Source organism: Sitophilus oryzae, unplaced genomic scaffold (assembly GCF_002938485.1).
Source record: "Sitophilus oryzae breed Bouriz unplaced genomic scaffold, Soryzae_2.0 scaffold_1500_pilon_pilon, whole genome shotgun sequence".
NCBI lineage: Eukaryota > Metazoa > Arthropoda > Insecta > Coleoptera > Curculionidae > Sitophilus > Sitophilus oryzae.
Window position 1 is genome coordinate 1002065 of NW_022146171.1, and position 27873 is coordinate 1029937.

At 31.6% G+C, this 27873-nt stretch overlaps 2 protein-coding genes across 4 annotated transcripts in view; one reads left to right on the forward strand and one right to left on the reverse strand.

Moving 5' to 3' along the window:
• Positions 1-7796, reverse strand: part of LOC115878093 (glycogen debranching enzyme) — an 85124-nt gene extending 77328 nt beyond the window's left edge. Inside the window, exons 1-2 of one of the 2 annotated variants that reach the window (XM_030894451.1) lie at positions 7574-7796; positions 1051-1096 (exon numbers count right to left, since the gene is read on the reverse strand). In XM_030894451.1, coding sequence (XP_030750311.1) covers positions 1051-1096; positions 7574-7635 — 108 coding nt within the window. In that variant the 5' untranslated portion in view covers positions 7636-7796. Of the gene's footprint in view, positions 1-1050; positions 1097-7348; positions 7513-7573 lie in introns of those variants that run through there. The other variant, XM_030894454.1, reaches the window with a different exon arrangement.
• On the forward strand, positions 369-27316 carry LOC115878094 (serine/threonine-protein kinase STK11). 2 transcript variants are annotated; one of them, XM_030894456.1, is made up of 7 exons: positions 369-933; positions 1409-1530; positions 1598-1782; positions 12603-12739; positions 14869-15054; positions 20102-20292; positions 27002-27316. In XM_030894456.1, the coding sequence occupies exons 1-7, from the start codon at positions 497-499 to the stop codon at positions 27145-27147; spliced, it is 1404 nt and encodes a 467-aa protein (XP_030750316.1). In that variant the 5' UTR covers positions 369-496; the 3' UTR covers positions 27148-27316. The 2 variants fall into 2 exon arrangements, with proteins under 2 accessions (XP_030750316.1, XP_030750317.1); XM_030894457.1 differs by having other exon boundaries at positions 20102-20343; positions 27002-27094.
• Positions 27317-27873: the final 557 nt, after the last annotated feature.

Here is a 27873-nt window from a genome sequence, read left to right on the forward strand (position 1 = left end):
AATGTAAACAAACAACAAATGTGACAGCAAAAATATTTTAGATTTGACACACAGTTTTGCCAAGCAGATTAGATTAAATTGAAGAGACGCTCTGTTGCCAGTTTAGAATTTAAAATATATTCCTGACTGGGATTTTATTTTGTTTCTCTGATTTCTCACTTGAATTAATTATTAGTAGTTTCGCTTTATTGTAAGTATCATTAGTAGCACAGCTTTCTTTACAAAGTTAATCTTTGTATATTTTTTACACCCCTAAAAATCAAAATTTACCTAAATATTTGAAGAGTTGCTGCATATGACAACATTGATTAGATGTTTATGTCTAGTTGTTTTGATCTGTGGTTAGTTATATAACAAAATCAGTGCTACCAATAATTTCTAACCAACAAAAAACAGCTGTTTGAAGTTTACGATAACAAAAAGTAAATGAAAAGTGAAGATGTGAAATTAAATATTACAAAGTTAACGTAAAAACTAAATTAGTAAAGAAGAAAATATGAGTGAGAATATATATGCCGTAAATCCTGTTGAGAAAGATATCGAAGCTGATACTGAAGAGCGAGAACTAGCAAATCGGATTTTCAGTGTTGAAAGTGATGATGGACTTAAACCGATAAATGCTGCAGAAAATGCGGAAATTTGGCTAAACGACGGTCACGGAACCGACGATTTAGATGGTATAGACGATGATTTAGAAACTGTAAATATAGGCAATTTTTTTCATCGAGTGGATAGTGATCAAATAATTTACCAAACGAAAAAGAAACGTTTAAAATTAATTGGAAAGTATGTTATGGGAGATTTGTTAGGAGAGGGTGCTTATGGTAAGGTTAAAGAAATGCTAGACTCGGAAACGTTGTGTAGACGGGCTGTGAAAATATTTAAGGAAAAGAAATTACGTAGGATACCGAACGGAGAACAAAATGTACAAAAGTAAGTTAAGTCTATTATTTTATATATTTGAGCTTAGTCTAACACTCTATAGAACTTATATATTTTTAAGAATAAAAAATCAACAAGAAAGTCATAAATATTAAAATAATTACTTACAGTACCAACTATCCATGCCAAAATTGCTGCCATTTTAGTTGAGAATCTGAAAATAAAGTTTGCAATTATATATAATATAAAAAAGACTTCTAAGATTTTTTTAATCATTTTTCTGCACCAAATAACTAGCATAATTACTATTGACATAAACAGTAAATTATTTAAAGAGTCTGTTCTGAACAATGTTTCTGAACTCACAACTGATAAAATCGCTTACATTACACATGTAAATATTAATGCTGTATAAATTTATTTAAAAGTAATTAAGATAAAGCTACTAAAATTCCAGTATTTTGAACTTCGGTTAGAATATTTTTTAAATTTTATATATAAATTATATTTTTGTTTATGCTTTTAGAGAAATAAGTTTACTTAGGAAATTATCCCACAAAAACGTAATACACTTAATTGATGAGTTTAGAGATCCTGAAAAACAAAAACTATACTTAATTCTAGAATTTTGTGTGGGATCCCTTCAAGGTGAGTTCAAAATTTAATATTAGTTTTATTTGTTTTTCGGTCTATAATTCGTGTTTATGATTCTTAGGTTTGTTAGACTCAGCTCCTGGTAAAAAATTACCTGCCCAGCAAGCTCACGTATACTTTGGACAATTACTTGATGGCTTAGAATACCTGCACGGAGCCAGAGTTGTCCACAAGGATATTAAACCTGGAAATCTTTTGCTAACCATGGAACAAGTACTTAAAATTTCAGATTTTGGTGTTGCTGAGGTAAGTTTTTTTATGAATTTATACGTTTTTGCAAAATGTTAAAAAATTATTTTTGATGTGATTTGATTTGAATAATTTATTAATTTCAACTTCACAATTTTTTAAGAGTTAAAATTTATTATGGAAATATGAATAACATATTTTAGAAATTTACTATAAAAATCTGCAATGAATTTAGTTAAAAATAACCAATACAGGGTGGAGCACCTCATTCGCCTCGGTTAATTATACATAAAGGAAAGATGTAGAAACACAATATTTTATGGGTGTACGTGGCAAGACGATGTGCATAATTTAAAATTATTTTGAAATGTACAGGATGTGTCAGAACTAATATCCATACCAAAGTTATATTTTTTCTTATGGAAGACCCGGTATTTTATTTCATTTTTGGATTCTAGGACATAAAATAATGCATTTATTGTAACTGTTTTGTATGTCTAAAAGCTTTGGTTTTTACATATTTAAATATGCACGCTATAAAAAAAAAGGTTGTTAACACCCTCTATATTACTTTTCGGAATTAATTCTTGTGCTGAGTTTAAAAGTAGAGAAATAAACTTTAGTGAAAAATTTGATTGCTTCGTTTAATGTATACAGGGGTATCAAAAATTGCCGGTCTCTTTTAAATGTTTATTTTACATAAAAACTTCGTTATTTTAAATGCAACACTCTCTATTTTTTTTAAATAAATCGAAGAACATTCAAATGGTCTTTCAAACTATATTAGGGTTTTCTATATCTATTTTGCTCAGATTTTCAGTAAAAAAACGATTTTCAATTAAATGGCTATCAAGATGACTTGTGTCGCCATGATAATTTTTTAGCTATTTTCAAAATCGATATTCGTTTATGGACTTAGATATTCTTTAAGGAAGCAATCAAATTTTTTAGTAAAGTTTATTTCCCTGGCATAAAAGTCAGCACTAGAACTAATTCGGAACAGTAATGTACAGGGTGGGTCAAATTCTACGGTTTTAAATGGAAACACCCTTTTCTATAGAAGATAGACAAAAACTAATATCGGTGTCTGGAGCTCAATTTTTGTCAAAAACATGATGGTGAAAACCGCATATCGATATCTGTTACCGTTTCGGAGTTACGGGGTGTTTTTCAAAAATATGCATTTTTAACAAATCGCTGTAACTTTTTTGCTATGGAAAATTTTGTATTTTTATGAAAACATTTCCAAAGCACCTTTTTACGTAGAATTTAATGGTTTAAGTATAATTTTTTTTAAATTACTAATTTAAGAGTTATCAACAAAAAAATTGATTTTTTATTTGGGACACCCTCTATATTTTTAATTAACTGAAAATAATTTAAAATTACCTTTCCAAAAATATAGCACACTTGATATTTTGTTATAATCCCCTTCGAAATACAGAATATTTAAAAGTTCGCCACTTTTAACTAGTAGGCTTTGGACCCCTTATTGATGATATGCCCTTAATGGACGAAACATATTTTGGCTCGAAAACATATTTTTCCAGCAAGACGATGCACCGCCTCAGAATGCTGAAGTAATCAGCAAATTTTTGCAGCCAATTTCAAGAATAATTGAATAGCTAACCAAGATCCCAGCCGTTGGCCGTCGAGGCCGCCTGACTTAGTGCCCATGATTAGATCCATGGGGATCCTATGGATATATCTGCGGAAGAATAAAGGTTTCTTATCCGTATTTTTCTTATCCTTATCGATTATAATTCCGTATAGTCTAGACAACAATTAGAAATACTTAGCAGTTATGAGAGGGTATCTTTCACCCCCAATGAGTTAATGAATTCCGCGAGAAATGTTCAAAAACGGCCTCAATTCTGTCCATAACAGAAGACTGTCGATATGTCGAACACCTGTAGCAAAATCTCATGTCTTGGTTTGCTATTTATTTTTATTGTTATTAGATATAGTTTAAATGTGTTGATGTTGGTTAAATATATTTTAAATTGTTATAAAATTCTGCATCTCTCATAGCAAATATTATTTTCGTTTTAATTGATTCTCACAGCTAGAATTTTTTTCCATTACAGCCGGTGCTGTTCAAAGCCTATATACTTATTTAAAGCGGGCGAATTTTTATATACTCTATATCTCGAAAAGGAATCGAGCAAAATATCAAGTGTGTTATATTTTTGGAAAGGTAATTTTAAATTCTTTTCAATAAATTAAAAATATACAGGGTGTCCCATATAAGAAATCAAATTTTAAAAAAAAATAAAAAAATATATACTTAAACCATTAAATTCTACGTAAAAAGGTGCTTTGGAAATGTTTTCATAGAAATACAAAATTTTCCATAGCCAAAAAGTTACAGCGATTTGTTAAAAATGCACATTTTTGAAAAACACCCCGTAACTCCGAAACGGTAACAGATATTGATGTGAGGTTTTCACCATCTTGTTTTTGATGAAAATTGAGCTCCAGACACTGATATTAGTTTTCGTCTATCTCCTATAGAAAAGGGTGTTTCCATTTAAAAGCGTCGAATTTGACCCACACTGTACAGGGTGGTAAAAACTTTTTTTATTATAGCATGATAGCATGATTTAGCATGCGTATTTAAATATCTCAAAAACCAAGGCTTTTAGACATATTAAATCTTTATAATAGATGCCTTATTTTATGTCCTAGAATCCAAAAATGAAATAAAATACCGGGTCTTCCATAAGAAAAAATATAACTTTGGTATGGATCTGATACACCCTGTACATTTCAAAATAATTTTAAATTATGCACATTGCCTTCCCACATATACTCATAAAATATTTTGTTTCTACATCTTTCCGTTTTTGTATAATTAACCGAGGCGAATGAAGTGCGCCACCCTGTATAAGTTTTTTGTCATATTTTTGTCTACAGATTGTCTTTACAAGAGGAAAATACATTTTTATTATTAATATTTCGACAAAAATGGATTCTTGGAAAAATAAAAAAAATATGAAAATATGGTTGAATGAAGTCCTAAAAATCGAAACGCGATTCTATGGTTGTCTATGGTAATATAATTTTGTTTTCACTCTTTGATGAATTGTTATTGATAGAATTTTAATTAACGTCATATTTTAAAATGTTAAAGAAGCACAAAATTTATTTAGATCAATGTGACAGAAAGGGTGATAATAGTTATCACAAAGTGTGAAACTTCTGAATATGACGTTAATCAAAATTAATAATTACCATCTATCCAAAGAATGAAATCGAAATTGAATTACCATAGAAACGCTTTTTGATTTTTAGGGCTTCTTTTTTAGGAAAAGGTTTAGAAATCTGGAAAAGTATAAACGGGATTAACCATTTTAGAACAAGCAAATTTCTTTTATCAAGAATGCATTTTTCTCAAAATGTTAATAATAAAAATAAAGTTTTTCCTCTTTTAAAGAAAATCGGCCGATATACTGTATATTAATGATTATAAAGATTTTTTATTGTTTTGTTATTAGAAGAAAAATATAAGAACAATCTAACTAGTTTCAATTTATTACATTAATAATAGTGTAATATGTAACTGTTTCACCAAAGCAGATTCAATTTTTTGTTCATTCAAAATGTTTTATAAAGCACAAATGCAAAAAAGTGAGATTATTATTTTATTAGTGCTGCGATAAATCATTTGAACTATCCGAATAAACTGTAACTTATTAGACGTTATTTCTACAACTTGGTAGAAAATATTATTTAAGAAAATCTAAATTTTTACAGAAAAAAATGAATTGCATATATTAAATATTTAATATATACTATAAAAGTGTTGGAAATTATTAAACACGTCTACATTCTACATAATTATCTACATTTAGTGCAAAATCAATATACCGAGTGTTTCTCAAAAGTGGCTCACCCGTATAATTTTTTTATTTTTTCAGAGAAAGAAACAAGACTTGGTATGCTAGTATATGATATAAATTAGGATTGATTGCCGTATTCAATTGTTTTCAGTCACTTGCTGTTTCATCGGAAATAACTACAAGTTTTGATTTTTAAAAGGCACCCTCGCTATTTTTTTATTCAATAGAAAATGATACTCTGAATAGAATGACATATAATTTGTCAACTTTTGACATTTTCGCTTTACAAAATTGTATTTTAAATTTTAATCTAGAGTGCCATGGGTGAGTTAAAAACACTAATTTTTAATCAAGGAGCCTTGAAAAAATAGATTTGATCGTCTAGTGTTTTTCGTGTCTTGTCCTGGTCGGTTAAAAAATTCCCAAATCGTATTTTTATCATATCTCAATTTTTTCAAATGAGAACGAGTGTGGCTCATTAGCATATTTAGAAAAGCATTTTTTTACGAATAATTGTTTGATACCACACACTTGGTATTTCAAGTCAAATTTTCGTTATGAACCGCAAGTTATAATTTCAAATAAACCATATGCGAAAATGTCAAAAGTTGACATGATATGTCATTCTATTCAGAGTGTTATTTTCTATCAAATAAAGTAAAAAAATACCGAGGGTGTCATTTAAAAATCAAAAGTTGTAGACGTTTCCGGTGAAAGAGGAAGTGACCGAAAACAATTGAGTACGTCAATCAATCCTAATTTATGCTAATATCTGAAAAAATAAAGTTATAGGAATCAGCCACTTTTGATATCATTCTGTTGGGCTGATTTTGGTGATTTTTTAAATAATTTGTAGCTGAATTATTTCACTTTTTATTATTTCACTCTTTAAGTTAAAAATTAAAGTTCCCATCCCTCTGTTATACAAAGTAAAACAAAGCGATATTATTTTGGCGAAAGTTTGAACACCCTTTGGAACGGTTTAACAAAGCAAGGGATTTAAAACCCACTTTATTATCAAGGTACATCTTTCCTCAATAGTTTATTTTTTGATGCTTGTGCTTTTGGTCTTCATTAACACACCTATGAAATAATGTTTATTGTTTTTGTAATGTCACTATCATTGAAAAGTCATTGGATAAAATTATTTTTGTTTGATGACTGTTACACAGGGTTAGCAGAGGTGGTTTTAAGTCCAGAAGTTTTATGAGCTATTGTAGATTTAATTGAACGTGACAGATCACCTTCTAGATTTCAAACTACCTCTCCTGTGTAACTGCCAACACAAACAACAATAATATGACTTTCCAATGCCAATGAGATTAGAAAGAAAATAATCATGGTATCATAAGTGTGTTGATGAGAACGAAAAGCAAAGACCATTAAAAATAAAGCTATTGAGATGAATCAAAAACATAAACTATCGAGAAAAATATTCCTTGATGATGAAGTGGTTTTTAAACCCCTTACATTGTTAAACCATTCCACAGGGTGTTTCAAACTTTCGCCAAAATATCAATATTTTGTTATCAACATTTGTATAATAAACGGGTAATTTAATTTTTAATTTAAAAGAAGGCTAAAGAATCAAATAAATTAGCTACAAATCTCTTAAAAAAACATCAAAATAGGCCCACCAGAACAAAAATAATTGTACTGTAAACTACATGAAAATTTTAAGTTCTCTTATTTTCGTGCCAGTCAAATAAACACTGAGTATTTTATGTTATATGTTTTTAGTTAGAAAAAGACTATGATTTAAACTAGTTTTAATTTCTTACATTAATAATAAACGTTTCATCTAGCAGATTGCATATTTAAAATATTTTCTGAAGCACAAATCAAGGTAATATTGGTATTTTATTGATACTACGGTAAATACACTAAAACACAAACACTATTCAGTTGAACTCTTCAAATAAACTGTAGCAATTCAGACGTTTTTTCTACAGCCTGGTGAAAAAAAACTTCCTGATAAATTTAGTCGCACTGAAGTGTCACATTACCTTAGCAAAAGTAACAAAATAGCGGAACCGGACAGAACCGACACGGCTAAAGACCAGTTCATAGCTTTATTTATTTCCGATTAATTCCACTACACATTGCTTCTGTACACTACAGCAACAGTTACGACCATTTATATGCCAAAGGTCAATACGTGATATTCAAAATTCTTTTTCTTTCTCAAATGTATGCTTCAAAATAAACTTGAAATGTAGCAAACCGTTTCGCGAACGGACAAAGGAACAGAAGTATTTACAGAAATATCTTTTTTTGATATCGCCGAATTTTTTGTTGGTTCCATACCAGTTTTGGATCATTTAATTTTAGATGATATAGGGTGAATAAAAAAAATAACCATTTTTACGCTTACTTTTCCAAATAATATTAATGTTTCATATTTATAAAACTATGTATATTTAAAATTTATTACAATACAGTTAATCATGCTGAACCATTAATAAAACCTATCAAAGGGTAATAAACCATAAAATGAGGTAAAGTAGTGTTATTCTTTAATATCTCTAAAATGCTTGGATAATGCGGAGTTTAGCAGCTCCTTGGAACGTGTTCAAATCATGATTTCTGTTGTTCCATCGTGTACAAGAATAAATGACAATCACTATTTAATACCAATTTAAGTGTGGCGACTTGACGTCCTCGCGATAAGATATATTAACGGTCAATATTTTATTTTGATTTATCAAAGTTTGATTATATTAATGATATTATTATTTATTTTTAGAATATTTTGTTTTATTTCTGATAAAGTGCACTTATTTTGATATACTATTCTCATTTTTTGACTAACTTATTATCTTTTCTACATTTTTTAGATAATCTATTTACACCGAGATGCAAAAAAACAACGAAAAAATGTTTTGCCAAATTTAAAGTGTTGTATTTTTTCCATTTTTAGCCCTATTTTTATAATTTTTTAGCAAACCGTTTGTAAATACAGGGTGTCCTAGAAATAAGTGCAAGCATTTTAAGGGGCGGTAGATCTCGACAAAAGAAAGATATTTTCTCTTTATGGTTCTTCAAATAAGTCCAAAATAACGTGAGTTATTTCACTTTGAAAAAAAACATCCAAAAAATAATCATTTTTTGCTAAAATTTTGAGAACCACTGGATCTTTTCTGGATTTTCTTTCTTGTAGATTTAATCTACTACCTATGTTGCCATATTATAAAGAAATTATTTTTTTAAATAAAAACTAAAAAAATTTCAAAAAATTCCGAACTTCCGGTATTTTTTTTCGCGAAAAAAATCTCACAGACGTGTTTCGGGGGTTGAACTATACTACCACTTAAAATATTTGCACTTATTTCTGGGACACCCTGTATATCAACTTGAATTCCTAAACTCAGATTCTTATAAACTTTAGTATTTGGCTAATTATACAGAGTTATTGGAAAGGTTGGTTTTTATCTTAACTTTAAAACACCCTGTGCAATAATTTCGTGTGTAAATTTTCCTAGCACATTATTTTTCAGTTAGAGCCATGCTTCGTAAGCATTTTGTTTTTGACTCATGTCAAGACATGGCTTTTTAATTTGTAAGAGCGAAATGAACTTGTCACCAACAATTTTTATGTTTTCAATTATCATTACTTTTTGATGTTATTTTTCAAGAAGGCGAGGTGACTTTGGTGAGTATTGTGAACTATACACTACTATGAACTGGCCAGTATGTTCGACAAATCTGACCTCTATACAACAGATTTGGGACATGTTTGGCAGGAGGGTTAGAGGTCGCGAAGTGGCATCCAGCTTTATTAAATGAACTTGAAGAAGAATGAGAAAAAATAACATAATATGACATTTACAGGTAGTTACAGCAGGCAGATTTTTTACATTCTTTTTTCTGTTTGTGTGCTTGTAGAATATATAATGTTTAGGAGGGGAGTTAATCACCGCGACCTTACAGATCTATGGCGCGTTCCCTTTTTTGAGTTATAACGAGTTATAACAGCGCTTTCAGATGGGGTGGAGCGTCCGCGACTACGAGCAAGTACCATGAGTTTATATGAACAATTTCACATGGCTCGCGTATGCTCCGTCCGGATGAGCTATCTTAAAAAAACGGTCCGCTCCATCTGAGAGCGCTGTAACTCATCAAACAGTCTCAGGGCTTTGACAAAAGCCAGTATATGAGACGGCTCCACAGAGGCCAGCTCTCCATCTTCGACATCAGCCGTACCAAAGTTTATGGCACGAACGGTTCAGAACGGAATAGTCACCGTTGTTTCTTAACTTCAATCTACTGAGGCGTTCATTGAGGAGACAGTGTCCTGAATCCGAAGATTGTTCTTGGTTCAATCAAGAAAAATCTTTGATTTTTCTCGATTGTAAGTTCTGAGAAACTTTTTCGAGTGTTGGACGACCGTTGGAGGATTTCCATTCGAGGTTGCGCATGGAGTCTTCCAGATTCTTGAGTTTCGCTTTAAGATGGTTTCCGCTTGGAGAGCAGAGCGGTTCTGGTTCAAATAGTGGAGTGTTCGCTCCTTTTCTAGCTAGATAGTTTACTTTTTCATTGCCTACTATTCCTTGGTGAGCGGGCATCCAGAGTAGGAGGACTGTATTTTCTTTGCTTGTTTTGTGTGCTTAGTTATTACAATTATGTTTTCTATAATATCGTTACTTCTGTTATTGTTATTAATGTTTGTTAAAACTAAGACTGTATCGTTACTTTTTAACGTCTTTTTTAATTTAGTATAGTGTATTACAGTTGGGGGTTGGAACCTTTTACATAGCAAAATAAAACTACTACTACTGCCATTACTCGCTAACGAGTATTTGACACGCATCAGAAGATGGTTACGCAAGGCTTTCCTGTCATGAGCTTTTCTGTGACTGAAAAGCCCGATACTTGATGTTATCTCTCTTCCGCACTCCGGACATTCAAAAATCTCATTACTTTGTTGCCTCTTTACTTTTTGGTTGTCGTTATTAACTGAATTTACAATTCTCCTCCATTGCGTTCTATTGTGCGCTGCTTCCTCCCACTGATGCTGCATACTTATCCCCTTTAAATTTTCATGAAAAACATCCTTGTATCTTTTGAGTTGTCCACCCTGTTTTCTCTTACCCTCTACAAGTTCACCGTAAAGAAGAGATTTCGGTAGGCGGTTTTCTTGCATCCTGCATACGTGGCCAGCCCATCTTAAGCGAAATTTAGTAATCATGACTTCAGCGCTCTCGCAGCTTGTTTTTCAAGGACTGATACGTTTGAGACATGGTGGTACCATTTGATAAAATAAAACACTAAATCAATAAGCAAGCAAAATAAAACACTAAATCACCACAATACACCAAAAGTCTAATCATCTGCTAATGATGCTAACATGGTTAGCGAAACGCACGTCCAGTGTAAAAGTAAAAGTGTTTTGGTGTATTGTGGTGATTTAGTGTTTTATTTTGCGTAGTATAGTGTATCTAACGCGCCGTTAATATGATTTTACAACAAAAATCACTAAAGTTACCTATCACCTTAATGTAAAGAATTGATATGAATATGAAAAAGTAATGATTGAAAAAATTGCAAATTGTTGGTGGCAAATTCATTTTGCTCTTAAAAATTAACCAAAACGTGTTCACATGATCCAAAAAACAAAATACACGGTTCTGGTCGAAAAATAATGTTTTAGGAAAATTCGGTGATGAAATTATTGCACATGGCTTACGTTTCGTCGCCCGTATACACGCGCCTAGTAAGCCTGTTATTTTTGTCGGTCTTTTCTAAGACCAAGTTTCGAGCCTAAAGTTTATAAAAAACTGACCTTACGAATTAAAGTTGATATATTTATATGAATTAAACATTAAAACAAATATAACACATTAAATTTGACGAAAAAATTTTCCGATGCGGTTTTTTTTCATCTGAGTGTAGAAATTTTCTAATACATCTTTTACAAATATTTCAAATATGATTTATTCAGATAATTGTCGGTTATTAGTTACCATTAATAACTCGTCAAAATAATAGTCTGTCAAAAACGGGAAGATGCCTGACAGTGACAGTCTGCCTTTTTAATTCACATTCAAATTGTATGTGAATTAATTGTTATTTTTTGAATGTCGTCTCTCGAAATATTCCAACATAGTCTATGGCAAAAATTCTCATTTTCTGATAATAAAGTCTAGTAAAAATACGTCTCCTTAATCGTTTCAAAATATTTTCATGAAATAATATAAAAGAATACATAATTACATTTTAGCAATATCGCTAAATCAGCATAAAACGTCATAAATATTAGGTTATTTGACAATAACACACTATTGACGGCAGTTCTGTTTTGTTTTTGTTGATACAAACATATTTTCGTACAAATATCACTTTAGTGTGAACTCGATGTTAAAATGCAATTAAAATCAGCGGCGTCTCATGCATTCGATACTAAAGAGTTGCATAAAAGTACCTACTTAGAATTGAATAGAATAATAACAGAAAAAATAAATGCATATACGGGACATACAAACTGACGCATTTTTTGTAATGGGATATCCTGTAAAAATAATTTAGATCAACTCTATTGCTGCTAGAATTTTTTTAAGGTTTTTTGTAAGTGTATGGTAGAGCTGAACTGGAAAAATATTAACAAAATAGACCATAATTCTCCAACAACCTAATATCAATGTTGAAAAACAAAATATGCTGTAAATGTGGTATATATTTAAGAATTACAAGATTGAACAAAAAACAGTGGTGGCTCGTGATTTCTGAAGGACCACCCTCCTTCACAACCTTTCACTGTGGAGAAATCAATAAATGATGTCATTAATGAAAATCAAATTTATATAAATTGATTTGGCTTTTGACAATAAAATTTAAATGTAATGCAACGTTATTTTTTTATCAATCATTAAACTCAAAAAAAATGCACAAACGTACGGGGCGATCAACAATGATTGACATTATTGGCTATTCTGATATTGTCCATTTGGTTGGCAATAAATTTAAGAAATTCGTATATTTATTGATAGAGATAAATTGTTGGTTTTTCGATATCTTAACAATTCTTTTTTTTTTCAGTCTATAGATTTTTTTGCCAAAGATGATACATGCTATATAGGGCAAGGATCGCCTGCTTTTCAACCGCCAGAAATTGCCAATGGTGCGGATAGTTTCCCTGGTTTCAAGGTCGACATTTGGAGCTGTGGAGTCACACTGTATGTTTAATTTTTCTATATTATTTTCACTCATTCACAAAACACACATTTGCGATCTGAGAGATTTCGGTTTTTGACAAAATCGACAGGGGGGTGCCGAGGAATGTTTTCGAAAAATTTTGAAAAATCGATTTTGCTTATTTTGTAATATGTTGTAGCGCTGAATGTGTACTTTACAAAAACGGTATCGTTTTTGAGATTCACACCTTTTGTTCCAGAGATATTTGGTGTTAAATGTTTCGAAAAACAGAAAAAAATATTTCTTTTGTAGATTTTCTCAAATAACTCGAAATCTGTTAGAGATATCGGAAAACGGTTTTCGATAGTAAATTCTACATAAAATGAACTATCAGTGGGTATATTTTAGTTGCGATCTGAGAGATTTCGGTTTTTGACAAAATCGACAGGGGGTGTCGAGGAATGTTTTCGAAAAATTTTGGAAAATCGATTTTGCTTATTTCGTAATATGTTGTAGCCCTGAATGTGTACTTTACAAAACGGTATTGTTTTTGAGATTCACACGTTTTGTTCCAGAGATATTTGGTGTTAAATGTTTCGAAAAACAGAAAAAAATATTTCTTTTGTGGATTTTCTCAAATAACTCGAAATCTGTTAGAGATATCGGAAAACGGTTTTCGACAGTCAATTCTACATAAAATGAACTATCAGTGAGTATATTTTAGTTGCGATCAGAGAGATTTCGGTTTTTGACAAAATCGACAGGGGGGTGTCGAGGAATGTTTCCGAAAAATTTTGAAAAATCGATTTTGCTTATTTTGTAATATATTGTAGCGCTGAATGTGTACTTTACAAAAACGGTATCGTTTTTGAGATTCACACCTTTTGTTCCAGAGATATTTGGTGTTAAATGTTTCGAAAAACAGAAAAATATATTTCTTTTGTAGATTTTCTCAAATAACTCGAAATCTGTTAGAGATATCGAAAAACGGTTTTCGACAGTCAATTCTACATAAAATGAACTATCAGTGAGTATATTTTAGTTGCGATCAGAGAGATTTCGGTTTTTGACAAAATCGACAGGGGGGTGTCGAGGAATGTTTTCGAAAAATTTTGAAAAATCGATTTTGCTTATTTTGTAATATGTTATAGTGCTGAATGTGTACTTTACAAAAACGGTATCGTTTTTGAGTTTCACACCTTTTGTTCCAGAGATATTTGGTGTTAAATGTTTCGAAAAACAGAAAAAATATTTCTTTTGTAGATTTTCTCAAATAACTCGAAATCTGTTAGAGATATCGGAAAACGGTTTTCGACAGTCAATTCTACATAAAATGGACTAGCTGTTTGCATATTTTAGTAGCGATCTGAGAGATTTCGGTTTTTGACAAAATCGACAGGGGGGTGCAGAGGAATGTTTTCGAATACCGTGTAATATGTATAATTATTAATACGCTATGACATTATTTTGATTTAACAATACGCATCTTAATTGTATATTATATTAATATTAAACAAGATTTCGCAAGAAAAAAACACAAAAAACAATTATTTACTTTTTAAATCTTACTGTACTTTTTTACTTACAAAAACTGAGTATTGCGCTACTGAACGTGGAAACTAACAACCCACTTATAGTTTTGACAGTATCCCTACCCTCTCCCTGTCTTTGCTTATTATGTCTTCCGTAAATTTTGGGTAATGTTCTGCTATGAACTTTTCACCTGTCTCTAATGTAACATTGCTATACTGATCCAACATTGCTGAGTAATTTATAACACGCATACACTCCCACACTAGTTTACAGTTGATCTCAGTTGATCTCTGTGGAATCAAGTGACTTTAGCGCTGCCATCAGTGAAGATGGCAACTGAACAAAATGTTCTTTCCTGCATTATTGATTCTTCTACACAATAATGTATTGCCGTTATTTGCGTCTCAAAAAATACGGAGAATACTATTCCATTTTTCAGCCCTACTATTCTAGCTACGCCCTCCGACGTTCCAGGTTGCTTCAGCTTGAATGGTTACATTTATCCAGTCTTTTCTGCCTGATATAATTAAACTTAGGGATTACTGAAACCCTAACCTTAAGTAATCAAAGAAAACAATTACTCACCAAAATCCAATTGGTGGCGTTTATTTCTATATATTTTTTTAATCTGTTGTAGGTATAACATAATGACAGGAAAATATCCGTTTGAAGGGGATAACATTTATAGGCTGTTTGAAAATATAGGAAGGGGAGATTTTGAAATACCAGATGATATACAAGATCCCCTTAGAGATCTTCTTTTAGGAATGCTTAGAAAAGACCCATTAGAACGATTTAGTTTACAACAAATTAGACAGCATCCGTAAGTAAATGTTTTAATAAATTTGTAATGTTTCACGTATAAATTATTCAGTTATACACTATAAGAGAATGGAAAGATAATAGCATAGTTATACACCTGTATAATATCGCCGATTATGATAAAAATAAACTGAAAATTGAATAGTACTATGAAATTGTATCACTTATTATTTATTAATAAATAAAATTATATAAGAGTTTCTTGCCTTGAACTGCTAATATAAGAAATTAATTCCACGCTGTGTTCGACATAATGTGGATCAACCTGCTCTCACTACCGGTTTCGGGGCCCTACCCCATCATCAGGTGAGCTTGGGTATTTCCACAATATGTCGAGCACAGCGCAGAGTATATAAACACGACTTGTCGATCCACATTATGTCGAACACAGCGTGGAATTAATTTCTTATATTAGCAGTTCAAGGCAAGAAACTCTTATATAATTTTATTATATACCTAAAAACTGCAAGAAATTTATTTTCCATTATTTATTAATAAAGTTTATTGATCCACGGGTAGAGCAAGAATAATACTTTTTTTCGGCACCTAGTTAATTTAAATCGGTTCATCCAAAACAGATTGTTTAAAACAGACAGTTAGGCTTAGCCGGTCACCTGGTATATTTTAGAAAAATATGATGAAGTCCAATACCGACCACAATTTCGCAATTAGCGTAAACGTTATTTTAACATTTACGTTGGTTTAATTTATAGTTGGTTAGAGGTTTTTCAGTTGGTTTTAGGTGAAGTATTTTTTCATAGTTTTAGATATATTTTATTTTTAATTAAGGCAAGGAAAAAATGCAAACAAGAAAGACAATAATTTATGCATTTAAATGCATCAAATGTTACCAAAAATGCACAAAATATTGAAAATATGCAACTATTTTGAATAATATTATGTCTTTTTTTAATTTTTATGTTAGGAATTTTGATAAGAATGAAACTTTTGGAAAATTTGGTAAAATTAAAAAAAACATATTTTATTCGTTTCATTCAATTATACATAATTAATAAAAAAAATAAAATGGTTAATAAAACTACGGAAAACAGTATATTAAACATAAAACATGTCTTACAATAATTGTAAAAATAATTAGCTTCTAAGTTTTTTTTTCAGTTTTCTACATAGATAAAGGAAACAAGTTTAGATTGGAAAGTGCCCATAAGGACAATGTAAACACTATTTGGCACTATTCTTGCAACTGTCGTGACCTAAAGCTTTTGATAATTTCGGATCGGTTCGGCTTTTTCCGGAATTATGTCGCCAAATATTGTTTATTCAAATTTATTATTATTTTCTTTAAATTTTATAAATAAAATACAGTGTGTTACATACAAGAAACTTTATTTTATATAAGGACATGTATGTGAAATACCTATGAAACATTGGAAACCGACGTTATGCCACGATCTACGATGGTTTTTGCAGTTCACAGTTTACAACACAGTTTTTTAGTTTTTAATGCCACTTTTTCACAATTACATGGGTTAAAGTAAGTAAAATTTAAATTAAACTCACAAGATAGCAATAATTACTTTGAGAATGGACGCTTTAAACAGTTTTAGGTATTTTTTCAATGAGGGCGGTTTAAATTTTGAAAATTTTATAATTTTTGCAGATTCTGACTTTTGACAAGAGAAAATTATTTCTGTTATTGTTTGGCGATTGTTCTAGCAACCACTATAGCAGCGCTAGATCGCGTACAACGGTCGCGACCCAAAACAATTATATATTTTGACGGGCTTTCCAATCTAAATTTATTTCCTTTGTTTTCTAGAATATTTTTTTTTGTTTGTCAGTTTGACTGTCATCAGGCAGTCAGACTTTATTATTTGAGGAGCAGACTTTCTTGATGCATTTTGTCCATTTTTTTCGAATTTTTCAAACAAAGAAAAACTGGCAGGCTTTTTGCAAGAAACTTACCGAAAAATTAGTATATTTGAAAATGGATAAAAAATCATAAAAATAGTACACCTACATGTGAAAAATCTAACTTTGATTATATCTGAAAAAATTGAAAAAAACTGTTGACTGTTCGTTACAGCACTTTCAGATGGAGCGGAGCGTCCGCGTGTTTTTTCAAGATAGCCGTCGGACGAAATCATCCGGACAGAGCATACGCGACCCTTGTGAAATTGTTCATATAAACTCATGGTACTTGCTCGAAGTCGCGGACGCTCCGCTCCATCTGAAAGCGCTGTTAGACGTGAAATTTCTCTTTATTTTTCTCCTATCACGGTCAATATTCCCAACTATATGGTCCGAAGTTGTAGTTCCATTCGTTATTTTAAGTACTATTATTCAAAAAATAGAGAAGTTGTAGTACAAACAAAAAACTCTTCATCTGGCAATGACAAACAGCAGTGTCCACAGCACACAAGGAGATACTTCTGTTTGTTAGTCTACCGCCAATGGACATACAGCACATTGGACATACACACAAGTCTAAGGTAGCATCGTTAGAAATATCAAAATAACGCATGGCGTCTTCCTTATGTAATTAGGGACACGTGATAAAGTTATTAGCATATATTTATAATAATATATGGTTAATAGTCCATTTACACAATGAGTGGAAAGTGAAGCCAAACAAATGAAATGGGAATATCAATCTTGCATAAGTCTATCCTTTTTGTTCAACACGATTTTTATGCACACGCCCCAAATAAAACGATCTGATTCGTTTACTTCATCGCTGTCACCTGACCGCGCACTGTTTTAAACTTTAATGTATATAATATATTATTTTTTTGTAATGGCATTATTTCAACCTGTTATTTTAGATATTCTTGAAATATAGATAAAAATAATAATATCTATCCGTTTCTTGTCTTTCTTTAAATATTTCAGAGATTAAATTTAAATCGGTAAGGCGAAAATTTAAAAGTAAAGGCGCGAACAGAAGACGCTAACTTGATTTACGTAGTAGATAGAAACCCTGAAAACTACTTATGTTGGTTAGTATGAAAATAAATCAACTAATCGCGAAGCACTTTTCACGCTTGCGTAGTTCAAAACTGTTGAACCAAAAGGACCGACTTATGGTGGATTTTGCATAGCTCCATATCAAAAATTTAGCTTCAATTTCTGTGCCTGGCTAGCCATATATAATCTTTAAATATATTTGGTTATTAGTATATGTACGAGCCCTAACAACTAAATGTTCGGACAAACAAAAATTTATTAAAAATTTTTATTTTCATTAACTGAATTATTTACATTTAAGAAATATATTAAAATCTAACATTTCTAATGAGTATTTAAATAGTTTAGTTTCTATAAACATTAAAATAAAATGTAGGCCAATAAATAAACAAAAAGATTGCACAATATCGTGACAACTAAATGTTCGGACACTTTAAAAAATAACTGTTCTAATATGGCGTTTCATCGGCATGAACTTTTGCAACCACTGCAAGCTTGTTTGGCATTGTTTTTATTAATGACTGACATACGCCAGAGTAAAAATTTTGCCATAATTCACTTAATATCATCGTCAAATGGGCAACGGTTTCTTGGGGATCGTGGCACAACTTTTGTTTTGTTTTATGCCACATGTCTCGATAACATTAAGGTCCGGACTGTGCGAAGGCCATGAGGGGACCTTGATGTTCATGTCCCTAAACCATTTTTTAGTAGTTTCAGCTGTATGGCATGCCCTGCCATCATGTTGAAATATAAAATTATTGTCCTGGTCTTTACCAGAACAATTGGTTACAAGGACCTTTGTCCTTCCCACTTGACACAAGAATATTTTTCAAAATTTTTTGATTTTTTGACGCATCAATTATGCCTTCTACCACCTCATACTTTTCTGGCCCTATTTTGGACATACTCCTTCAAATATTAATACCTTTAGGAAATTTCACTGTCCTCTTTTGAGGGAATCTTTATGAAATAGACACTCTAGCGGTGTTAATTATATCGATATTAAGGTGGCTCGTGTGCACATGTAATTCGTGCACTTGCCATTTGCGATTGGAATTATTAGCGTCGGATTGGGAAATAATTAAATATTTTACCTTAATGTCATTTTTGTAGTTTGTGACATCAGAAGTTCCAATCCGACGCTGATAATACTAATCGCAAATTGCAAGTTCAAGGATTACATCTGCACGCATGCATGATCTTTATGAAAAATGGACAGTGGAATTTCCTAAAGACATTATGCTTTTAGAGTTTATGTCCGCAATGGGTCTAGGAAGGTATGAGGTGGTAGAAAGGCACAACTAATGTGTCAAAATATCAAGAAATTTTGAAAAACAGTTTTGTGCCAAGTGTGAGAGACCTTTACTAGGATATGAATTTTATATTTCAACAGGATGGCGGGGCATGCCATATGGCTAAAACTACTAAAAAATGGTTTAGGGACATCAACATCAAGGTCCCCTCATGGCCTTCGCACAGTCCGGACCTTAATGTTATCGAGACATGTGGCATAAAATAAAACAAAAATTGTGCCACGATCCCCAAGAAACCGTTACCCATTTGACGATGATATTAAGTGAATTATGGCAAAATTTTTACTCTGGCGTATGTCAATCATTAATAAAACCAATGCCAAACAGACATGCAGCGGTTGCAAAAGTTCATGCTGATGTAACGCCATATTAGAACAGTTAATTTTCATTTAGTTGTCACGATATTGTGCTATATTTTTGTTTATTTATTGGCCTACAGTTTGTTTTAATGTTTATAGAAAAACTATTTAAATACTCATTAGAAATGTTAGATTTTAATATATTTTTAATGTATTTCTTAAATGTAAATAACTCAGTTAATGAAAATAAAGGTTTTTGACAAATTTTTGTTTGTCCAAACATTTAGTTGTTAGGGCTCGTATATGACACTTGAACTGCCAATGTTGTCAAAATAGCACCTCCCCTTAATACCGTATATCGTTACTATAACTCTCGAGTTCCCATCATTTCCCATGACAGGGACATTGACAATCCATGATCCAACTAAAAATTCGTCGTTTTTTTAGTGTTTCAGTTTACTTTGTACAGAGTATTATTATACGACTAAAATTAGTTTATTTACAGATGGTTGACCAGGAAACCACCTCCTAGCGAATATACAGTTCGAATACCGCCGCTGAAAAACGACGAACTGCACAATATGACAGTATTACCCTACTTAATCGATCATTATTATGGTCCTGGAACGTGTTACGACGAGGACGGCAATGTGACCTACGAGGAACCCGAATACTTCACAGAAAGAGAACTTAATGGTAATGCTGTATAACCAGATATATTTTAGTAAAAGTCGAATGGTAGTAGATGTAAGTGTAAAGGGTGTTGGCTTGTATTTTTGTAAGGCTTGATAATAGATGCAATGAGACAGTATGTACTTTTAAAATGCATTATAGATGATTTTTTAGTATTTCGTGAATGTTGAAGGTAACAAATTTGTTTAAAGATTGATAAAAAGCTATGGGAGACTATAAAAATTGAATTTTATATTTGCGTTGATATGGCAGCAAAGTAAAAATTTAGATGAAATGTTTGTTGCATTTTTACATCATTATATCATAGTACTAGCAGCATTTACATATCGTCCCATTGCTGCCAAAAGTCACTAACTCACTTTTTATCACTTCCGAGAAAAATGCGTCTAAAGATATAGTTAGTAACTATTCGGTATTAAAATAAAACATAAATAGCCAGAAATCGTAGTTAATGACTTTTGCAATCGATTCTCCGCTTCAAAACATAGTTAGTGATTGAATTTGGTTGTTCGGAAAAATGTTAGTTAGTGACTTTTGGCAGCAATAAGACGATATATTAATAATCAAGCCAGAGTTTGCCCAACTAGACATACAGGGTGGCGCATCTCATTCGCCTCGGTTGATTATACGAAAACGGAAAGATGTAGAAAAAAAATATCTTATGGGTATATGCGGGGAGACAATGTGCACAATTTAAAATTATTTTGAAATATACAAAGTGTTTCAGAACTAAGATCCATATCAAAGTTATATTTTTTTCTTATGGAACAGCCGGTATTTTATTTCTTTTTTGGATTCTTGGGACCAAAAAAAGACATTTATTATTAAGGGTTAAATATGTTTAAAATCTTTGATTCTTGAGATTTTTAAAGATATTTAAATATGCATGCTACAATAGAAGAGATTATTAACACCCTGTACATTACTTATCAGAATTAATTCTTGTGCTGAGTTTATAGGTAGAGAAACAAACTTTACTGAAAAGTGTTACTGCTTCCTTAAATTTATACAGGGGTACCAAAAATTGCTGATCTAGTTTAAGGATTTATTTTTTATAAAAACTTTGTTATTTCAAATGTACAGGGTGTCCCAATATTCCACGGACATAGAACTACTACGTATTTTTGGAATCAAAATAAGTTCATTGGACACAATTTACCTCTATACAAAAGTACCTCGTTTGTCCGCTAGAGGGCATCAAACTTTAAAAACGTAATAAACGCATTTTTTCACATAATATATTTTAAGAACCGTTAGTCACAGATTTTCTTTTCGAAAATGGTCCCTCTACTATTTACTACATTTTCCGTAAAAAACGGTACATTGGATAATTTTTATGAATTTTTTTTTTCAGAATTTATGTTTTTATGGAGTTCCAATATTCCGTGGACATAAAACAACTACGTATTTTTTTGGATCAAAATAAGATAATTGCTCATAATTTACCTTTATACAAAAGTGCTTTGTTTGTCCCTTAGAGGGCTTATTGTCAAATATAATTTGTGATAGTAACATAAAATTCCATATTTTCGCCAACTAGATTATTAGAACATAATAGATTTTATGCGCCACCTTAGATCAATGTGACAAAAAAAACATTTTTTTAAAGTCAGTTTTGGAAAAATATTTGTTTTCCTCAAAAGGTATGCACGGTGGCTTTTTTTTACAAGAGACAAAAATTGTAGTAAATACCAGAGGGACCAGTTTACGAAAAAAAAATGGTCTTCGGTAGAGTCGGAAAATATTAATACTAAAATTTATGTAGGGGTGGGGGTAGTTTCGACCCTTCCCGTACTTTTTCTTGATTTTTGTGAAAGTAAAATGTTAGAGCACTTAACAAAACATAGACACCCAAAATCTCATTCCAATCGGAATAACGATTTTTAAAATATCTTAAAAAAATGTGTTTATTTTTTTAAAGTTTGATGCCCTCTAGCGGACCAACGAAGCACTTTTGTATAGAGGTAAACTGTGTCCAATGAACCTATTTTGATTCCAAAAATACGTAGTAATTCTATGACCGCGGAACTCAAACCAAAACCTCAAAGGTAGATTGTATTTATGTCATTATTTTGATGTTGTCAGTCGTAAATAACCCATTTTTCGTTGGACAGACTATACTTTTAATGTAGTACTTCTTCTTCCGGTTCCAATCTTGCACGTTGGGTGTCGTTTGTAGACTCTTTCCGCTTAATTGTAAGGGTATTCTGCCCGACGGAATATAGTTACCGGGTCCGGTATCTCACTCCAGTCACTCATATCCCGGAGCCATGAGTGCTGTTTTCTTCCTGACTCTCTTCGACCCTCAATTGTGCCCTGCTGGATTAGTTTCGGAATTGCATAGCGAGTTCCTCTCAAAATGTGCCCCAAATATGACATTTTCCGGGTCTTAACTATACAGGGTGAGTTTCCTGCGATGTTTTCTATGGGTATCTCGGAAATTTTTTTTTGTAAATATGAATTTTTCAAATGCAGAAAAGCGTGTAGGATTATTGGTTCAATTTTTCTTGGCCTTACAGTTTCAAGGATACGTTGACCGGTGAACGATACTTACGTTTTTTAGAGAACAGGTTTCAAGACATGTTAGAAAAGTTAAATTTAGATACTCGCTCATTAATAAAGTGGTTCCAACATGACTTTTATTATGACACACCGCCCCGCCCCCTCCACAATAAAAATAATGTTAAAAATTATTTATATCATAATTATGTAGACTCAGGGTGCATCCATACTATCCTAGAAAAAGGGGAATGGCGTATCGGCGTAACGACCTTGAATAGATTTCCAGTAATTCTATTGGCTGAAAAATTCATGTCAGAAATTTCAGCCAATAGAATTACTGGAAATATATTCAAGGTCGTTACGCCCTTACGCCGTTTCTAGGATAGTATGGATGCACCCTCAGGGGTAGAAAGAGGTGGACCAATTGCATGGGCCTCCTCGATCGCCTATCCATTTTAAATTTTTTATGCGGTATGGGTAACAAGGTTTATAAAAAAACTCAACATTTTCTAAAATAACTTAAGTGTATGTAGTGATATTATTTTTTAAGTTTTAGTTTGTGTAATGTAAATTGTAAAGAGTCGTTTAATAATATATGTTGTCTTTTTATAATTTATAAATCATCAACAAAATAAGAATACCATGCCAACTAAGTGAAATTAGTCAAGAAATATAAGAATTGGCTATAACTCAGTAATCTTGTAAAAAAAACATATTATAGCTTATACCGCTGAACAGCTTAAAAATGGCGCTTTTTGTGAAGCCATGGTCAACTATGGTTTCCGTTAAAAAAAACATATGTTTATGTCATATGTCAAAAATGACAGGCTTTAGGAAAAATCGGAGAATACAAACTCATTAGGGATGTGATTATCTACAAATTTTATCTGAAAACTTTTTGTCTAAAATAGATTATAATGGAATTAGGGACAATTTTTAAAATAGCCAAAATTTCATTTTTTCGAAATATCTAGTAAGAGTAGTAAGCCATGAACTTTTTCAAAAATCTGAAAGGCGCATATTTATGATCCCGCAAAACTACTATTCTTTCCCCATTTAACCGACTCTCTATCTCCAGTAGTTTCCGAGATACCCATAGAGAACATCGTAGAAAACCCACCCTGTATTAAGCAGTTGCCTTTCGATATCAGCTTTCCGCATGTCATCAGTCAAAATCGTCTATACTCTCGTTGGACCTTATATTGCGTCAAAAAACATATATTTGGTTTTTCTAGAGGTATGAAATATCTTTAGGAACTTTATCAAATTTGTTTAAATAAAGTATTTAGGTAATATAATTACTATTTTCTGTACTTGATGTGATGTTTTCTTAAAATGTACTCTGAAGTATTGTCTGTCTGCCTGAAGAATATATTACATGATAGTAAGTTCATATGAATGAGTAACCATTAGGAATGTAGGTCATGTAAGAAGTGGCAACGTTGCATACCGTTAGTACATGATGAAAGATACATTTCAACAAAAATTTTTATGAATCTGCAGCTTCTATTTTTTTTTCTAAAATGTTCAGGAATCTAAACAAAACATACAAAATTTTCGAAATTTTTTTTGTCATTAAAAACATCATTTATTTTTTTAATAAACAACAAAAGTTAAAGCCACTTTCAATTAAACTGGAAATCATATCAAGCTGATATCTGTTCAGTGAGAGGATCCCCGACAGTCACATTTATGTCTGTCATTATAATTTATACGTAAATTATATTTTCTGTCATTTTCGGATGTCGTCTGTGTCAAAATCTTCCCTCGCTCGTTGTAGAGACTTTACTATTGTCTATCCGACAAGAAATTACAGACAATGATAGTTGGAGTGGTCAGAATTAAAATAGATCAAGTCCAATTTTCTACTATTTTAAGATAATCGTCTTATACGTTTATAGAATATTGTTTTTTCCAGTAGAGAAATGATCCAAGTCATACTTCTCGCATTAAGCAGCTATAGCCTGTTTATCCAACTTGTTTTATTGTAATTAAGTAGCATTAGAAAACTTTAAGAGTTCATTTCACTAGTCCGAAAAAGTAGCAAAATAAGTGTTCGGCGTTTAATATTTTAGGTAAAACTGGCTCGGAATTTTTATACAAATGAAGAAGGAAATTAAAGATAAAGGATTATACTATATCCGTATTGTAGCACATTTTTAGACAACTTCTTTATTTTTAAGATTTTGATGGTCAAACATCTACAAAATATGCCTTATGTTTGGACTAAATTTTCTCGAAAATAAAGAATAATTTATATGGTTTTGTATCAAATTACTCGCTATTCTATGGCAAATGCTGAAGCTCTGCAAACCTTAATCAAGCTTTAATCAAAACACGTGTTTTTGGAATTTTGGGTGTGGCTTAACACGACAGGGTCGGGCTAAGCCTTAGGCAGATTTCTGAAATATAATATACAGTGCCGGCCAAAAGTGGAGAAACTTATGATTTCTTTCTTACTTGCGATTGTGTATAATAATCCTTCATTAGATTTTTTATTGGCATGCTTGCTAATAGTTACATTAAATAATGCACACAAAAAAACTTAAATAATTGTTTTTATTGTATAAAATAAATAATATTTACTTTCCTAGAGGACATAAGTGGAGAAACTTTGTTACTGACAATTAACAAAAACTATTTTTTTAATATTTAGTTGAAAATCTTTTGTTCTTGATCACCTCTGCACATCTTCGGGGCATCGATTCCAACAAAGACCTAATTTTATTTTCTAAAATCTCAGACCAAGCTTGTGACAGAGCAGCAAATAATTGATCTTTATTTGTAAATTTTTCCGGGTGTTTCTGCCTGACCCACTTTTTTTCTGCACATATTTTCTGTGGGGTTCAAATCCGGACTCTGAGCTGGCCATTTTATAACAGGCACTTGTTCTGCTTCAACAAATTCTTTAACGATTTTTGCAGTATGCTTTGGATCGTTATCATGCTGAAACTTCCAAACAAGAGCTAACGATTCCTCAGCAAATGGCAACATTGTATTTCTTAAAATGTCCAGATACTGATACCGATCCATAATTCTTTCTATTCTTCATAGTGATCCCATCCCATGGCCAGAGAAGCACCCCCACACAAGCACGTTGCCACCCCCATGTTTGATAGTTGGCGTAGTATATTTAGGAATGTATCTTTCGTTATTAGGACGCCTTACCTACTTCATACCATCGGAGCCGAACATGTTAAATTTGCTTTCATCCGACCATAGCACTTGTTTCCATTGGTCGTAAGTCCAATTTAAATGTTCTGTGGCAAAATCCAAACGAGACCGTCGATTTTCTTTTTAAATAAAAGGCTTTTTGGCAGGGCGTCTGGCGTGTAGCTTCCCTTCACTTAGGCGTCTTCTAATAGTCCTCACAGAAATTGAAACATGTTGATTTTCCTTTTTTATATCGACCGCAGTAAAAAATTGATTTTTCAAAGAACACCTTCTTATTAATTTATCGGTGGCAGCTCCACTTTTTCTGGGCCGTCCTGGTTTAGGTTTACTTTCAATTGATGATCCTCTTACTTGGTACAGTTTTATTTGTTTGCAAAGAACACTTTTATTTAATTTTAACTGACTTGCAATATCAACTTGCTTGACTTCCTCCTGGTATTTTTTAATAATCAGTTGTTTTACCTGATTTGATAAATTAATACCACGAGGCATTTTAAAGACAAACTACAAAAATGCTGAGAAAATATTAACTTTCTCACACAAGCAATATTGAATTTATAGTAATAATAGCAAAAGTTTCTTCATTTGTATGTCCCCATAAAAATAAACAATTTTACTTATCAGCAAATTCTTTCTAAAAATATTTAGTGTTTTTCTTTTTTATTAAGTATTATCAAGATCTATAAACATTCGTATACTTGGCGTATCAATAGCAAATGTATTTGTGGAGTGCATTGTAAAATTTAAAAGTTTCTCCACTTTTGGCCGGCACTGTATATTTTTAAGAAGGTACAGCGTAATAGACTCTTAAGGCCTTGATTCAGTTTACTTCTGAACCCCTCAGTTGTCTGTTGTTTGTCATTTTAATTCAAAAGTAGATTGTATTTTCTGTCAATTGTTGAATGTCGTTTGTCAAAATCGTCCCTTTTTATGTACGTTTGTCACCTTGAATAATTTAAGCTTCTTGTTATGTATCCAATCGATGTATTTCGTATAACAAATTTCATGAATTACATAATCGTTTTTTTAATTTCAGCTGCTGAAGAAAGTCGGAAACAGTTAGCTGAACAATTTAACGGAAGTTCTCAAGCCAACCGAAGTTCAAATAGCAAGAGAGGCAAAAAGAAACGTCCTATATCATGTATGACTGTGAGGACTCTTCCTATGTGCAAACCATCGTGACAAACCAAAGTCTTTTTTAATAATCAGTTTTTGTTAGATATGCATTTTCTTTTCTTTTTGGCCTTTTAAAATACCATACTCTTTGTGAAATACTGATCGCACAGTTTAAAAGCGTAGTAATTAAATTGTAAGAAAAAATTAAATTTCAGTTAAGGAACGTTTTATCCTGCAAAAAATATAAAATATTTGGATCATTTTCACATAAAAAAAGGATTGGCTAATTCAATGTTCTTTTTTGGTTCCACATATTAAGAAATCATGGGAATATAAAAAATTCAATAATTTATAACGAGGTTATATTGTTGTAATGGTATAAATTTGTTTTTATTGTATTAAATGTAAATAAATAAAAAAATAGAAGATTTTTAATGGCTCTTTTGTAAATTTTTATATAGTATATGCATTAAGGAGTGCCATATTATGTAATATAATTCTGAAAATATGTTTTCATTAAATAAATCATAATATTATTTTTATGAAATGGTTGTTTCTTTTGTAATTGGATTTAGACTAGTAGGCCACAGTAAGCGAGGGTTTTAGGGTCCGAATTCTGAACACCTGTACCAATTGACCTGAATTTTAACAGTGAATAAATATACAGGGTGAGTTTCCTACGATGTTCTCTATGGGTATCTCGGAAACTACTGGAGGTAGAGAGTCGGTTAAATGGGGAAATAATTGCAGTTTTGTGGGGTCATACATATGCGCCTTTCAGATTTTTGAAAA

Coding starts and splice junctions, on each gene's coding strand:
- LOC115878094 (XM_030894456.1), top strand. CDS start 497: ATGAGTGAGAATATATATGCCGTAAATCCTGTTGAGAAAGATATCGAA. Junction 1,531..1,597: donor TTGTGTGGGATCCCTTCAAG/GTGAGTTCAAAA, acceptor TATGATTCTTAG/GTTTGTTAGACTCAGCTCCT. Junction 12,740..14,868: donor TGGAGCTGTGGAGTCACACT/GTATGTTTAATT, acceptor AATCTGTTGTAG/GTATAACATAATGACAGGAA.